This window comes from Fukomys damarensis, unplaced genomic scaffold (assembly GCF_012274545.1).
Source record: "Fukomys damarensis isolate Sample0158 unplaced genomic scaffold, DMR_v1.0_HiC HiC_scaffold_21, whole genome shotgun sequence".
Classification (NCBI taxonomy): Eukaryota; Metazoa; Chordata; class Mammalia; order Rodentia; family Bathyergidae; genus Fukomys; species Fukomys damarensis.
The window spans coordinates 40,821,175-40,834,880 of record NW_022900933.1 but is presented as its reverse complement, the minus strand read 5'-3'; the positions used below and the strand labels follow the sequence as shown (position 1 = coordinate 40,834,880).

Genomic DNA, 13,706 nt, shown 5'->3' with positions numbered 1-13,706 from the left:
TACACTTCCAAGTGACCCACCAGTGACCCACCTCTTCCAACCAGGCCACAACTCCCAGCCCCACGTTCAGCTATAAACTCTCAATGTCTGAATCCCCCACAGCACCCTCCAACCCAGTCACCTTTCAAAAGCTTCCCTCTGAACACATGAGACTTATTTTAAATCCAAACAATACATTCCACCCCAAAAAGCTCATATCCATCTCATTATGCAAAATGCTACAATCACTCTGAGTTGCCAAAATTTTAACAGTTCCAGCGCTGCTGAAAAATCCAGCTCCAAAGTCTCACCTGAGACTCAAAATAAACTTGTAGTTGTGAGCATCTCCAACTTCCTGGGGTCTCCACTGCAAATTTGTCTTCACTCTTACAGTTTCACACATCACCCTCTCAGGGGCACCCTGCTTGCCTTCCTAGGCCTTCCTCTGAAATCTGAGTGGAAGCCGCCATGACCTCCTAACTCTTGTATTCTGCTACCTGAAAAATGAGTACCCAGGTGTGCCACCAGCTTGAGCAGGAATAGCCTGGCCCCCTTGGACCATCACACAACCTCTGATGGAACATAGATTCACTTCCCCAAGAGGCTCTGAGTGAACACAGAATCCTAGGGCTCTTTCCTCTAAGCAAAGGTTTTCAAAGGAGTTTACTCTTGTATACCCTTGAGCCTTCAGTGGATGCAGTCTAATATAGTTCTGAGATACTTTCAAGCAGTCTTTCCTATTGTACTGATGGAGAGTGCTTGGCTTTTTGTTTTTTTTTTTTCCTTTTAATGCCAATCTTTTTAGCAACTGTGTTTTTCATGGCCCCAACTTTACAGGCACTTTCTGGTGAAAGTGCAAATATTTTACATCTTTTGGCTTTACCCTTTGCTCCTAATTCTCACTATAAATCTGACTAAAAGTACCAGCAAACCCCATGCCACAGCCTTGAGGGGCCTTGAAATTTCCTTTGCCAGATCAATTAGTCTTCTACCATTAAATTCAGCTTCACACACAGTCTTAGGACATGGGCAATACATAGGTGGATACATTTTTTGCCAAAATGATATACACATGACCTATAGTCCATTTTCCAGTAGAGTCCTTGTTCCCATCTGAAACCTCAAAAGTCTGGGCTTTATTATCCACATTCCTATCAGCATTTGGTCTTCTGAGCTCTGGCCAGAATTTCCCAACAATCTCTGCTTATTCTGCTTACAGCATTTTAAGGCATTCTAGCTGTCACTACCAAACCTTTCCAAACTCCTCCAACAAGCCAGTTCCAATGGCTTCTGCACCACACAATCAGCAACAACTCAACTCTCAGTACTAATTTTCTGTATTAGTCATTTTCCCATCACTGAGACAAAATACCCCAACACCTGCAGTTTAAAGGAATAAAGGCTTATGTTGGCTCACATTTCTGAGAATTCAGTTCATGGTTGGCTGGCTCTAAGACAGAAATAATATGAGAGGAAAGCTGCTTACCTCACAGCAGCCAAGAAGCAGAGAGAGAGAGAGAGAAGGCGGTTGGGAGTATCCTCCAAAGCACACCCCAGTGTCACACCCCTTCCAACCAGGCCCTACTTCCTAATAGCACATTCAGCTAAGAACTCATCAATGCATCAGTGTTGCTATGATCCAATCACCTCCCAAAAGCCCCACCTCTGAGATTCTGGGGGTAAATTTCAGATATAAACCATAACACCAGCCAATCCTAAACTATCTGCCCACTGTGCCTTGCCTTTTCCCAGAAATCTTATGAAAGTCATGGCCTTGACCTTCCCCACTCACTTCCTGGCCCCTGACCACCCAGAAGCTCTTCCATATAACCTTGCATGGTTGCAGCACCTCTGTCTCCTATCACTCCTGTGTCTCCTGCTATGGCCACACCTCATTAACCATCTCACAAAAGAACACAGACATAACAGAAGGAAGGCTCTGGTGCAGAGCCACTAGAAACCCACAAGCACAGAAATAAATCTTGAGCTAAAGCATACACCATATTATACAACTTACTGAAGTACAAATTCATACAAAATGTTTCCTGGATCTAAGTGAAAACTATGAAACTGCAACAAGAGACACAAGAGAGTGGTGGGGCACAGTAGTGCAAACCTGTAACCCCAGCTACTTGGAAAGTAGAGGCAGGAAGGTTGTAAATTCAAGGCCAACCTGAGCAACTCAGCAAGACCCTGTTTCAAAATTTAAATTTTTTTTGTTTTGGTGCTAGGGATCACACTCAGGCCCTTGTGCTTGCAAGGCAGGAAGCAGAACCTGTGAACCAAATCCCCGGCCCCTAAAAAAATTTTTAAATGGCTGGGATGTAGCTCAGTGGTAGAGCACTAGCCTAGCATGTGCAAACCTAGGTTCAATACCTGGTACAAGAAAAAAAAAAAAGACGGGGTGGTGTGCAAAAGAGAACTGCAGAATCCAGAGCTACACAGAGAAGCACAGGAGTAGTGTGTGGCAGGCCCTTCCCAGCAGTGCAAGGATCACACAGACCTGTACACACACTAGTGTGCATGCAGCTGATGAGGCCAGTGGCCCTGTGGTGTTTTGCAGGTGTCTACATGCACTTCAGACACTCCAGGTGGGAGCTGGAGAAATAGGGTGGACTCAACGGATTCTAGGCCTTGTTCTTGCTACTTCTTATAAAAGAAAAATTGTACAATAAATATTTTCTATTTATACAATGTTTAAATATACAAAGGGGTAGAAAAGGATAATCCACGACTGACCCCATAAATCATTTTTAATGTTTTTGCATATTTACTTCTAACTGTTTTTCTAAGTATATTTCGGGGGTAGGGCAGGGGCCACAGGTTCGATGTGGTGGATGAGCTAAGCTCAATGCTCCTTTCTATCTGTGTAACAGCACCTAGATGGACCCAGGCCTTCATGGCAGTGAGACACTCACATGGGAGAGGAAACAGCCAGGCTGGAGCAGCGCCTCCACCAGCTCTGGACAAGGCTGTTCAAGAGAGGAGGCGTGGCAAAGTGGTCAAGAATGAGGAGTGAAGCAGATTTCTGTGCCAAATCTCAGTCCCACCACTCTGCGGAGAACACTGGACAATAACTATTTCCCTGCACCTCAGGAGACAGGGTTGATAAAGATACTGCATACTCCTCTCTTGCTTGTTATAAGGACTAAGTGAGGAAATAAACCACTTAAAACAGTGTCTGCTATATTGTAAGCACATATAAATATTGCTTTATTTTTTGATACAGTAGCTCTATTTCCCAACAGTTCCACTTGGAATGGTCTTTTACCTGCCCTCCAGAAGGTCCTCTAAGAAAACACAACCACTTCTCAGCACACTCCCAAATGCTGGTGCCACAGAGCAGCACAATATCCCTTCCAGCACAGCTTGGACACACCTCCACTGCAGCCCAAGCCTCCAGATTCCAATCAAGCCCACACCTTCACCTCTGCTGAGCAACAAAGCAAGCCCTGAGCACACGGTGGAACTCATTTAGGAAAAATTCCCTAGAATCACCAAAACTTGGAGGAGGTCAGAGAAGTCTTGTCAAAATGTAATGAAGTGGCTGGGCACAGTAGCGCACACCTGCAATCCCAGCACTTGGGAGGCTGAGGCAGGAGGATTGCTGTGAGTTCGAGACGAGCCTAGGCTACATAGTGAGTTCCAGAGCAGTCTGAACTACATAGTGAGACCCTGTCTCAAAAAAAAGAAAGAAAAGAAAAATGTAATGAAGTGATGCTTGTGGCTTCCTATGCCCCCAAAATTTAAAATCTCCCTGAAAAACAGTTATGTTCCTTCTGTTATGTCTGTCTTCTTTTGTGAGATGGTTGAAGAGGTGTGGCCACAGCAGAAGACACAGCAGACTCATTGTACACAGAGGTAGAGACAGGGTGCTGTGACCGTGCAAGATTACATGGAAGAGATTCTGGGTGGTCGGGGCCAGGAAGAGAGTGAGGGGAAGGTCACATGTGGAGATAGTGTTGAGATGAGAGGGTCTCTGTCCTCTATACTCACGGGTGCTGCATAATGCACTGCAAGAGGGAATATGCAGTTAAAGGTCACTCTAACAACGTGAGATGTTGATGTTTAAATTGAAAACTGACCCCAACGAAGTACACGAGTAAGAGTAAAAATGCAAAGCCAAGTTTTTAAAAGACACTGCCTGTGCCATGTCCCCTGAAGTCCTCAGTGTGCTTTCCCAGACACCTTACCTTTTCTCTGGTCACAACTGGTCTTAGAGGCCCAACTCAACCGCAGACTCTGATAATTTGTATCTTCATCACAAACCAGGGTTCTAGTCAGACAAAAATCTATAACTGTCATTTGAAGAAAAGGAATGTAAACACCATGCCAACACCACATGAGACTGCTGTACAACAAATCACAAAGCACAGTGATAAAACGACATGAGCACACCGGTTCAGGAACCAGTGTGCATGTAGGAACCTCTGGAAATGCACTGACCAGTCACTACTGCCCAGAGCAGGGAGGCCCTGGGCACAAAGGGGTCCCTAAGACCCAGCATATCCTAAGAAGGACCTACTGGAAGGCATCTAAAATGTATGGTTACCCAAAAAGAGCAGCAGCAGCATCACACAAACAGAAAATCAGCTAATGTCCTAGACTGCTGGGATTAAAATTCTGTGTGCCTGTCTGTGTGTCTCTCTCTGTCTCTGTGTCAGGGTCGGGGGGTTGCCTGGTCTCTGTGCTCCAGGGTCCTTGCCTGAGTGAATATGGGAGACTCACTAGTGGCACAGTCTCTCAAGGACACACGTGGAGGACTAGACGATGCAGTGCGGGCTCCAGGGCTGCACAGTATCTTTCTACGCTACCTTTACCTGGGCTCCTCCCCAACCCTGCCTCCCTCAGCAGCCCCAAAGCTCTGCTTGCCATGAGACCCCTAGAAAGGCCTCCGACTCACCCTGGTCACCCTGAGATCAGTCCCACCACAAGCAAAGTAGCTGCTCAGAGGGGAAAGTGCTGAAGTGACAGGCTTCTCCACAGTTTCTCCTCCGAGGGTGGGAAGGGAAGGGACAATTCCCAATGTCATATTATGGGGAGGCAGCTGGGAGGGACCTTACCATACTTCACATCTGGAACAGTGACAGAACTCTCTGCAATGTTGGTGGACAGAATGATCTGTCAAATATCAAAGAAAAGAAGCTGAAATCATCCATCTGTTCTGGACATTGTTAGACAGAGTAAAAAACAAAACTCTCAATCTTGAAAATGATTTAAAAGTTTCTCAGTGTAAATACTAAATTTGATCAGGCACAAGGACCCAAGTTCAATCCCTAGTACCAAAAAAAAAAGAAAGAAAGAAACGCCCTCGGGCAGGGCTTGGACCACAGCTTCTAACTAAAGTCACCAGAGTAGTGTCAGGGACACCAGGATAGTCCCAAAGCTTGACAGTGGCAAAGAATAATGCAAAGGCATCAAAACCCATCAACAACACCTCAAGTTAAGAAAATAAAAAGAATCTCAGCTTTTTAGCAAGATAATTTATAAAATAAAGCACAATTAAGTAAAAGCCAGTTCACCAAGAAGTATTCAGGTAAGTCACCACCAGTCATAACTACAATGGCAGAGAAGCATCTTCCCTAAGTACAGTCTCCAAGGAAAGTTATCTAAAATGCTCAGCACTTGTCTTCCCAGTCCTCCTACCTTTCTGTACCCAGGGACTGGGCTTAAAAATATATTATTTTGTTCTTCTAAAGTCACACTGGAATGGAGTGGATAGACCTGTAACCTAAGAAACAAATTACTAAATAAATATCACACGATACACATGGGATATAAAAAAACAAGTGATTATTCACTAAGATAATTAAATTACATAAAACAAAGGACCTAGTGGTCTAAAGTAACAATAAAGCTGTATCACTTTAAGCATACCTTTTGTGAACCATGTTTGTGAGAAGTCCATGCATATAGTTGATTTCACCTAGACCTAAGAGAAAAAACATTTGTATTTATCGTTAAAAACCAGCTTTTAATTTGAAATGTCATCTTTTTCTAAGAAGGTCCTATCAATTCTTTTTTTGTTGTTTTTTTTTTTGTTTTTTTACTATGTAGTTGAGACTGACCTGGAACTCACTATGTAGTCCAGGCTGGTCTCAAAACTCACAGTGATTCTCCTGCCTCAGCCTCCCAAGAGCTGGGATTACAGGCATGCACCACCATGCCCAGCTCCCGTCAATTCATTTTATTTGACTTTTTTAATACTTTTTGCCTAAGTCTACCAGAATTTTAAGTAAAAATGCACAATGACATTAACTAGTAACTTAACAATACATAAAAAGTCATATTACTCCAGTGTTTTCCTTTCTGCAGTAGTGAAATGCATACAGGGGCGGGATGCATGAGCAGTTTTAATTTCTTTCCTCAGATTTTCCAGACTTTTTACAATATGAAAAATCTTTCTAATCCAAAAACAGTATTCTGGGACTGGAGGTATAATTCAGTGGTAAAGTGTTTGCCTAGTGTACATGAGGCCCTGGGAACAACAACAAAAAAATACACATACACACATATGTAAGACCACCATATATAGAGAGTCCGCCAAAAAATGTATACATCAGGAAAAGAAAAACTTGTATAAATATTTTAATACTAAATTTACTGAAACATCACAAGATTAATACAAGATACCTTTGGCCTCTACAATTACAAGAGGTGTTTAAAGTGGAGGCCATGAGCTTGCAGACATTCATTAGTACGGTGAGCTGTTGACACATGTATACACTATTTTGGCAGTTTCTCTGTATCTCTCTCTATGTACAATACATATTGTATATACATACACATGTAATATGTAGGTATACATATGACACCTATATGGACATGACTGGTAGTAAACATGTGATAAATCTTTTTCATTAGGCTAAAAATGTATATTTGGTATATAACATCTATATGTGCTTGTGCCTCTTCCCAAGTTATCAGTATTTCATTATGTTATGTGCTAAACTTTTTGTGTCCTTCCAAAAGATAAAGTCCCAACCCAGTAACTCAGAATGGGCCTTATCAGGAAACAACCACTGCAAATGAAATCATTAGGGGGAGGTCAGGTGGAGCAGGGTGCCCTTAATCCAGCAGGACTCTGTCCTCATGGGAAGGGGAAACCCAGAGGATGCCAAGTGACACAGCACCGATAAGGGTGATGCGGCAGGAAGCCAAGGGACACAGAGGACTGATGGCTACCACTGGAGGCCAGAAGGAGGGCACTCAAAGCCTCGAAGGGAGCACAGCCTTGATGTGGAGCATCTGGGCTCCAGGACATGAGGAGATGAGTCACTGTTGTCTTACACCATCCAATTTGTGGTACTGTTTATAACAGCCCTAGAAAATTAACACAGAACTGTTCAAGATCACTGAGTGAAATACATAAACATATGATAAATTTGGATTTACATATGCATACAATAAAAATATAACAAACTTAAAATACCACATACATATTTTTTCAGTCTATATTTAGCAGTTTAAAAAGTATCTCAAGATGGGCATGGTGGTACACACCTGCAATCCCAGCACTCTGGGAAGCTGAGCCAGGAGGATCACAAGCTCAACATGAGAACTAAGCCACTTAGTGAGATCATGTCTCAAAGTGAAAAAAAAAAAGAATATAAAGGGCTGGGGATGTAACTCAGTGTGAAGGCCCTGAATTTTCTCCCCAGTATTGGGGGGAAGGGGTGTTTATCTCATGTTAGGTATTTTTAAGTGGGTAACAACATGGCTCTGCTTTGGTGATTTTTTTTTTCCTTATGCACATAGCAGTTGTCTGATAAATACTTATGGAGACAAATGTAACTCTACCCATTGTCAGCTAATGGTTATTTCCTACATACAAAAATGAATCCATATCCTAATGAAAAGTTGACAGAGGTCTGAAACTCACATGTTGTGGTCCAAAATTACATGTTTCTCTAGATGCATGCTTTTTGCTCTCTATCACTTCAAGCACCAATGCTGATATCTTCTATACATGGACTTTCAACAGCAGGAGAGACTGTCATGTTCCATGGAACTGTACTGTTCGATTTAAAGATCATTAGGCTCTCTGTTGTTACTTTTGCTGCCTGTGTGCACCATGTCATTTCTCCTGTGCCATGCCTGTTTGTCATCCTTGCCTTGGAGTTGGCTGATTATGGACTGAAACCTCTATGAACTGTAAGCCAAACCCTTTAACATTGGGTGCCTGGTATTTTGTCTCAGCAACAAGAGAAAAGTAGCTAACACAGAAATATGGTACCAGAGAAGTGGAGTCGTTGCTGTGACATTACCTGGCCATGTGGCTCAAAAGTTTTGGAACTGGCTTGTGGTAAGAATTAGGAAAGATCTGGAGACAGTGGCTACAGAAGCAGCACTGAAATACCTTACAAAGTCTGGTCAGAGCTCAGAAGACTAGAAAGCCAGTAAAGACCAGGCTGTTGGACCAGGTGATGTGTGTTATGGCTTGGCAGAAAGTTTCTCTGCATTTTGTGTCCAGAAACTGCCTAATACTGAGATTAAGGGTGGTGGACTAATTAATCGTGCATAAGAAATTTCAAGGCAATTGAATACTGAGGCAGTGGCATGGCTAAAGTTGGGGGCTTTTAGCCAGATCATGTGGAAAATCAAGAGCAAAGAGATCAGAAGAATGATTTAAAACATTTTGAGTTGGGTTAGAAAGGAAGCTCTAGTAAAGCTGTGGAGTGCAAAGATAGAGCAGAGCAGATCTTTATTACTGAGAAGGAATAGGAAAATAGAAAAGAATACCACAGGAAGCAGCAGGACTCCACAATCTGCAGCCCAAGAGTTATAAAGGTGAAAGAATTTGCTTTGGAAAAAAGCCCCAGAGAACCAGGTTCCAAAATGACAACAGCCACACTGTTCCAAAATGGCGGCAGCCTAGGGAAGTTGTTCCAAAATGACAGCCTTGGGAAGCTGTTTCAAAATGGCATAGCCTAGAGAATTTGTTCCTCAGGACTGGGTTCAGAGTGCTCAGCAATCCAAGTTCTCAACCCCTATAGCCAAGAGAGAGGGAAGACTGGTTACTACTGCCCCAGCTGGCAGCAGATCTTGGAATCATCCACAAAGCACGGATTTTAGGTGCATACAGAATGCAAAAGTTGTGGGGTCAGGAAGACTTACACCCGGATATCAGAAGAAGGCCTGGGAGGCCAGGCAGTGTGCCCATGAGAGGGCAATGTATGAGGCTGTGAATGTGAAGAAGCTGAAGATGCACTGGAGACCCCAGAAGTTTGGAGAAGCCAGGAGCATGGATAGTCTGAGGAAAGTTGCAAGGAGGGAGCAGAGCCAGCCCAAGAAAGAAGCCTTGAGAACTACAACCACCAAAAGTGCTGTAGGGGCGGGGCCACCAGAATACTTTGGAGTTCCAACTTGCCACAGATTTCTGAGGATGCTGGAAATGGAACTGTAGGATTTAATGTTTCACCCACTGGATTTTGGACTTACTTTGGTCCCATTCCTTTGTATCCTCCTGTTTGTACCTTTTGGAATGATAATGTCTAGCTTGTGCCATTGAATATTGAAGTATGTGACTTTCTTTTCATTTGTACAGGGACCTGCAGCTAAGAGTTTGCTTTAAATCTCAGAGGAGAACTTGGACTTGGACTTTTCAGCAATGCTGAAACTGTTAGAGGATTTTGGCAACTCTTAGAGATGTACTAAGTGACTTTTGTGTAAAGGAATGTGCATGAGTCTTTGGGGGTCATGGGCAGAATGTTACGGTTTGGGTCTAGATGTCCTCCCAAACCCTCCTGTGATCATAGGAGTGATCTAGAGAGTGTGAAGCTGGAACTGACTCATGATGCAAGGCTAGGCTCAAGGACACTAGGATAAGGGTGTGAGTGCTACCCACCCCAAGTAGTCTGAATAAGATAAAAGGGTCAGAAAAAAGCTGTTAACTCTCTCTGGTGTTACTTTTCCCGACTTGTATATGCCACATTGTTTCTGCCGTGCCATACCTATTTGTTATCCTTGCCTTGGAGTTAGCTGATTATGGACTGAAACCTCTATGAACTGTAAGCCAAATAAAACCCCTTCCCCTTTAAAAAATAAAAAAATTAAATAAAAATCATTTTGAAAAAGTACAGTTTAACACAAATTCATCTTTTCAGAAAGGTATAAGAGACTATCTTTTCACACACTGAGAAAGGAACTTAAAGATTAACCTGACTATTCTCACAGTATTATGACATGTTTTACTGCTACTAAATAAGCTTTAATGCAGACTGATAATAATTACCTCACATTTACAACCATACAAATGAATGCAAGTTTAACAAAGTTCAATGTCTTACTGAAAATTTGGAAGGTGGCAAGACTACCTTTAAAAAGTTAAACTCTTCACTGTCAATAAGAAATTTCTTTAGCAATGCAAAGGTTACAGTAAGAAGTTAAAATGCAAGTCACAGTTGTTCACATTCTCAGTGTCTAAAAATAAAAAATAGACATGGAGAACACCGTGTTTCCTACCTGGTGCTATGCAAAGTGCTACAAGTCTAGGTCACAGGATTATGACATTCATACCTGGCAAAAACACCAACACACTGCTCCTCTCTGACACAAACTGGGCCCCTGATTTCTTGTTCCTGTCAAAATGTGAGATGCACAAAAGTGAAAAGGGATAGAACATCTGCTCCTTTGCAAGAACCCTGAACCTGCTGGCTGCGACCCTGAAAGCTCCTGCAGATCTCGGCATGTAATATCCTCCATGGCACCTATGAAAGCCGGCTAGAGGGACTGCACCTGGCCCAGCATCACTCAGAGGCCTGAGTCTTGACTCCATTGTCCTTGCCCGTGAGATACACTAGGTGTAAATGTTTCCCTGGATATTCCATTGCTGTAACCCAGGACCCCAGACAGAAAACATTTAAAATAATTACAAACTGTTATCAGACACAAAATTATTATTAGAATTTTTTGCAGAAATCATCCATTCACTGCCCCACTACTGTGAATACATTTTTAGGGGTGTTTTTTTGTTTGTTTGTTTTGGTGCTTGTGAAGCAGGCGATGGAGCCCCTGAGCTAAATCCCTGGCCCAATACTTTTTTTTTTTTTTTTTTTTTTTTTTTTTTTTTTTTTTTTTTTTTTTTTTTTTTTTTGTACCAGGGATCAAACTCAGGACCTTGTGCTTATGAGGCAGACAGCAGAACCACTGAGCTAAATTCCCAGTCCCCCAGTACATTTACTTTTGCATGAAATTACAACTCTCCTTCCTCCACAAGCCCCTAGCTGGAGAGACAGACAAGAAGCAAGTGAACGACAAGGCCCCCTCAGTTCATCAAGAAGACCATGAAAGAAACAAACAGAAGCACACAGTAAAGGGCTGGGGGAGGGGTACATACAAAGTACCTGTCCAGAAGGGATGAGCAGGGCACTGAGGAGGCAGCCACAGCAAAGCCAAGGAAGAACAACTGAGCCTGTGCCTGGGAAAAGTAACTGCAAAGGACAAAGGCTTATGCTAGGTGGGCTATCAATGGCAACACAGGTGGCTCAGCATTCCATGGGCCTGCCTTACTTCTCAGCCACCATCCTCTAAGCCACACCTGGCTCAGCCATAATGATCAAAAGTACAAGCCTGGTTTGAGGCTGGACCTGAATAGGATGCTAGCAACAGCCAGCATTACAGCGCCACCCACAGGTGTTGGAAAGGAGCCCTCCCCCACCAAGAGGATGCTGAGCAGCGCATCCAGGGCCCTACTTCAGGCAGGAGACACGGCCATAAGGTGGTCTACCCAAATCAACAGGCAGAAGCTAACAGGTGGCCAGGTGGTCGGGAACTTGAAATAACAGCTAGAATACTGATGAAAAGGAATCTGAAAGGGAAGCACTGGGGCAAGCCTTCTGGAGAGGACATCAAAGACAAGCCCACAACAAGGCAATCACGGCAAAAGAGATTTTCAGTAGGCAGATGGACTAGTGGCCCTGTGGCTATTAGTCAGCCTTCTCCAGTTCCTCAGGGACTGTGCAATGCAAAGTGGCAGGGAAGCAATATGCTGGAGGCAGACTCAACAACGAGCACCTTCTCTGTCCAAGGCCGAGCTGACCACTGCTCCTGGTGACCACACCCTGAAGCAGAGGCCAATCCTAAGTCCTAAACACAGTGTCATTCCCTGGCAAGCCAGCCCAGAGAGCTGATGACAAACTGATTCCATCACTAAGGGGATAGCAGCACTCAAGTATTCCTTCCCTGCACCTTCAGCTCCTACTGTGCCTCTCTCTCTGGGCCTGAAGGTGCCTTTTTCACTTCGACAGGCAGCCACACAGCAAAGCCTCCAGCCAAGAAGACTGTTTGGTGGTCAATGGGCTCAGGAAGCTGCCCAGAGGTCAATGGTCTTACCATGTGCCCAAAAGTGGCTGTTTTTTTTTTTGTACCAGGGATCAAACGTGGGTCCTTGCACTGCGAGGCAGGCAGTGGAACCACTGAGCTAAATTCCCGGCAGCAGCTGTCTTAAAAAGACAATGAAAATACCTGCTAGAGGACCCACTACTACACAGTGGTGAATGATGGAAGCTAAATGCAAGGGAAAACTTTTGAAAGCAACAGGAAAAAAATGATATGCCGTCTACAAATGAAACCCCAATAAAATTAAAAACCACCTTCACAGTGAAACAACAGATTCCAAAAAGCACAAGGATGGCATATCCAAAGTGCTCAAGAAAAAGTCAACAAAGACGCAAAACTATTCTTTATTAATGAAGAAAAACAGAGACTTTCCCAGATAAACAAAAACCTGGCAGTCTGGCTGTTAATCTGTTTATGATAATTAATTTGATAAGGACTTATAAATGAATCTGATGCTGGCCAAAAAAATTTTTAAAAAGGGTGTAAAGGAAAAGGGGAAAGAAAAGAACTGATGGGTCAAGGATGTAGCTCAGCAGTACAGCACCTACCAGTTAAGCATGAGGCCCTGAGTTCAATGCCCCGTACCAAGAAAAAGAAAAAAAGAATTGAGGTATGTTATGTACGTACCAACTCCCCAACAATGAATGTAATCATTATGTACTGTAAACATGTACTAGTAAAAATTTTAAAAATTTTTTAAACAAGTTTTGGGAAATGTACTGAAAAAGACATGTATTAAAAATATATAATAAACTTTCCTGAAAAAGAAAGAAAAAAATAAAACACAAAATAATAGAAAATAGGGCTGGGGATTTAGCTTACTGGTGCCGCTGCCTGCCTCACAAGTGAAAGGTTCCAAGTTCGCTCTCTGGTATGAAAAAAAAAGAAATAAAAAACTAATAGACAAAAAGGATATTGTAATCTATCGTGGCCAAATTATACCTTGATTTAATGTAATTGTTATACACAATTTATACATTTCTGGCCTGTTAACTGGCTGTTTATCATAATTAACTTGGAAAGGACTTATAAAATAAATAAATAAATCAGAGGCTGGTAAAAGAAAAAAAATTTAAATGGATAGAGGAAGGGCAAAAAGAATTAAGATGTGTTATGTAAACATATCAGTTTCCCACAATGAATATAGTAATTATATACTATAAACACATACTAATAAAAATTGTTTAAAGGGAGAAAAAACAAGGACAGAGAGAGGAAATCCATATTTTTGTTTTGTTTTGCTTGTTGAGACAGGGTCTCACTATGTAGTTCAGGCCAGCCTTGAACTCACTGTGTAGCTCAAGCTGGCCTTGAACTCATGGTGATCCTTCTACCTCTGCCTCCTGAGTAGTAGGAATATATTTGAACTCTCCTGGCAATAAGAGGAA

General features: G+C 42.7%; 1 protein-coding gene across 10 annotated transcripts in view; it reads right to left on the bottom strand.

The window, feature by feature from the left end:
• The window catches only part of Tdrd9 (tudor domain containing 9), an 84,092-nt gene that overhangs the window by 36,759 nt on the left and 33,627 nt on the right, over positions 1-13,706 (bottom strand). For all 10 annotated transcript variants that reach the window (XR_004518349.1, XM_033766845.1, XM_033766848.1 and 7 more), the window contains exons 9-13: positions 10,498-10,559; positions 5,857-5,911; positions 5,626-5,710; positions 5,043-5,100; positions 4,173-4,277 (exon numbers count right to left, since the gene is read on the bottom strand). Coding sequence is in view for 9 of the 10 variants with exons in the window: in XM_033766845.1 (XP_033622736.1) it covers positions 4,173-4,277; positions 5,043-5,100; positions 5,626-5,710; positions 5,857-5,911; positions 10,498-10,559 (365 nt within the window). In the remaining variant the exon portion in view is untranslated. The remainder of the gene's footprint in view (positions 1-4,172; positions 4,278-5,042; positions 5,101-5,625; positions 5,711-5,856; positions 5,912-10,497; positions 10,560-13,706) is intronic.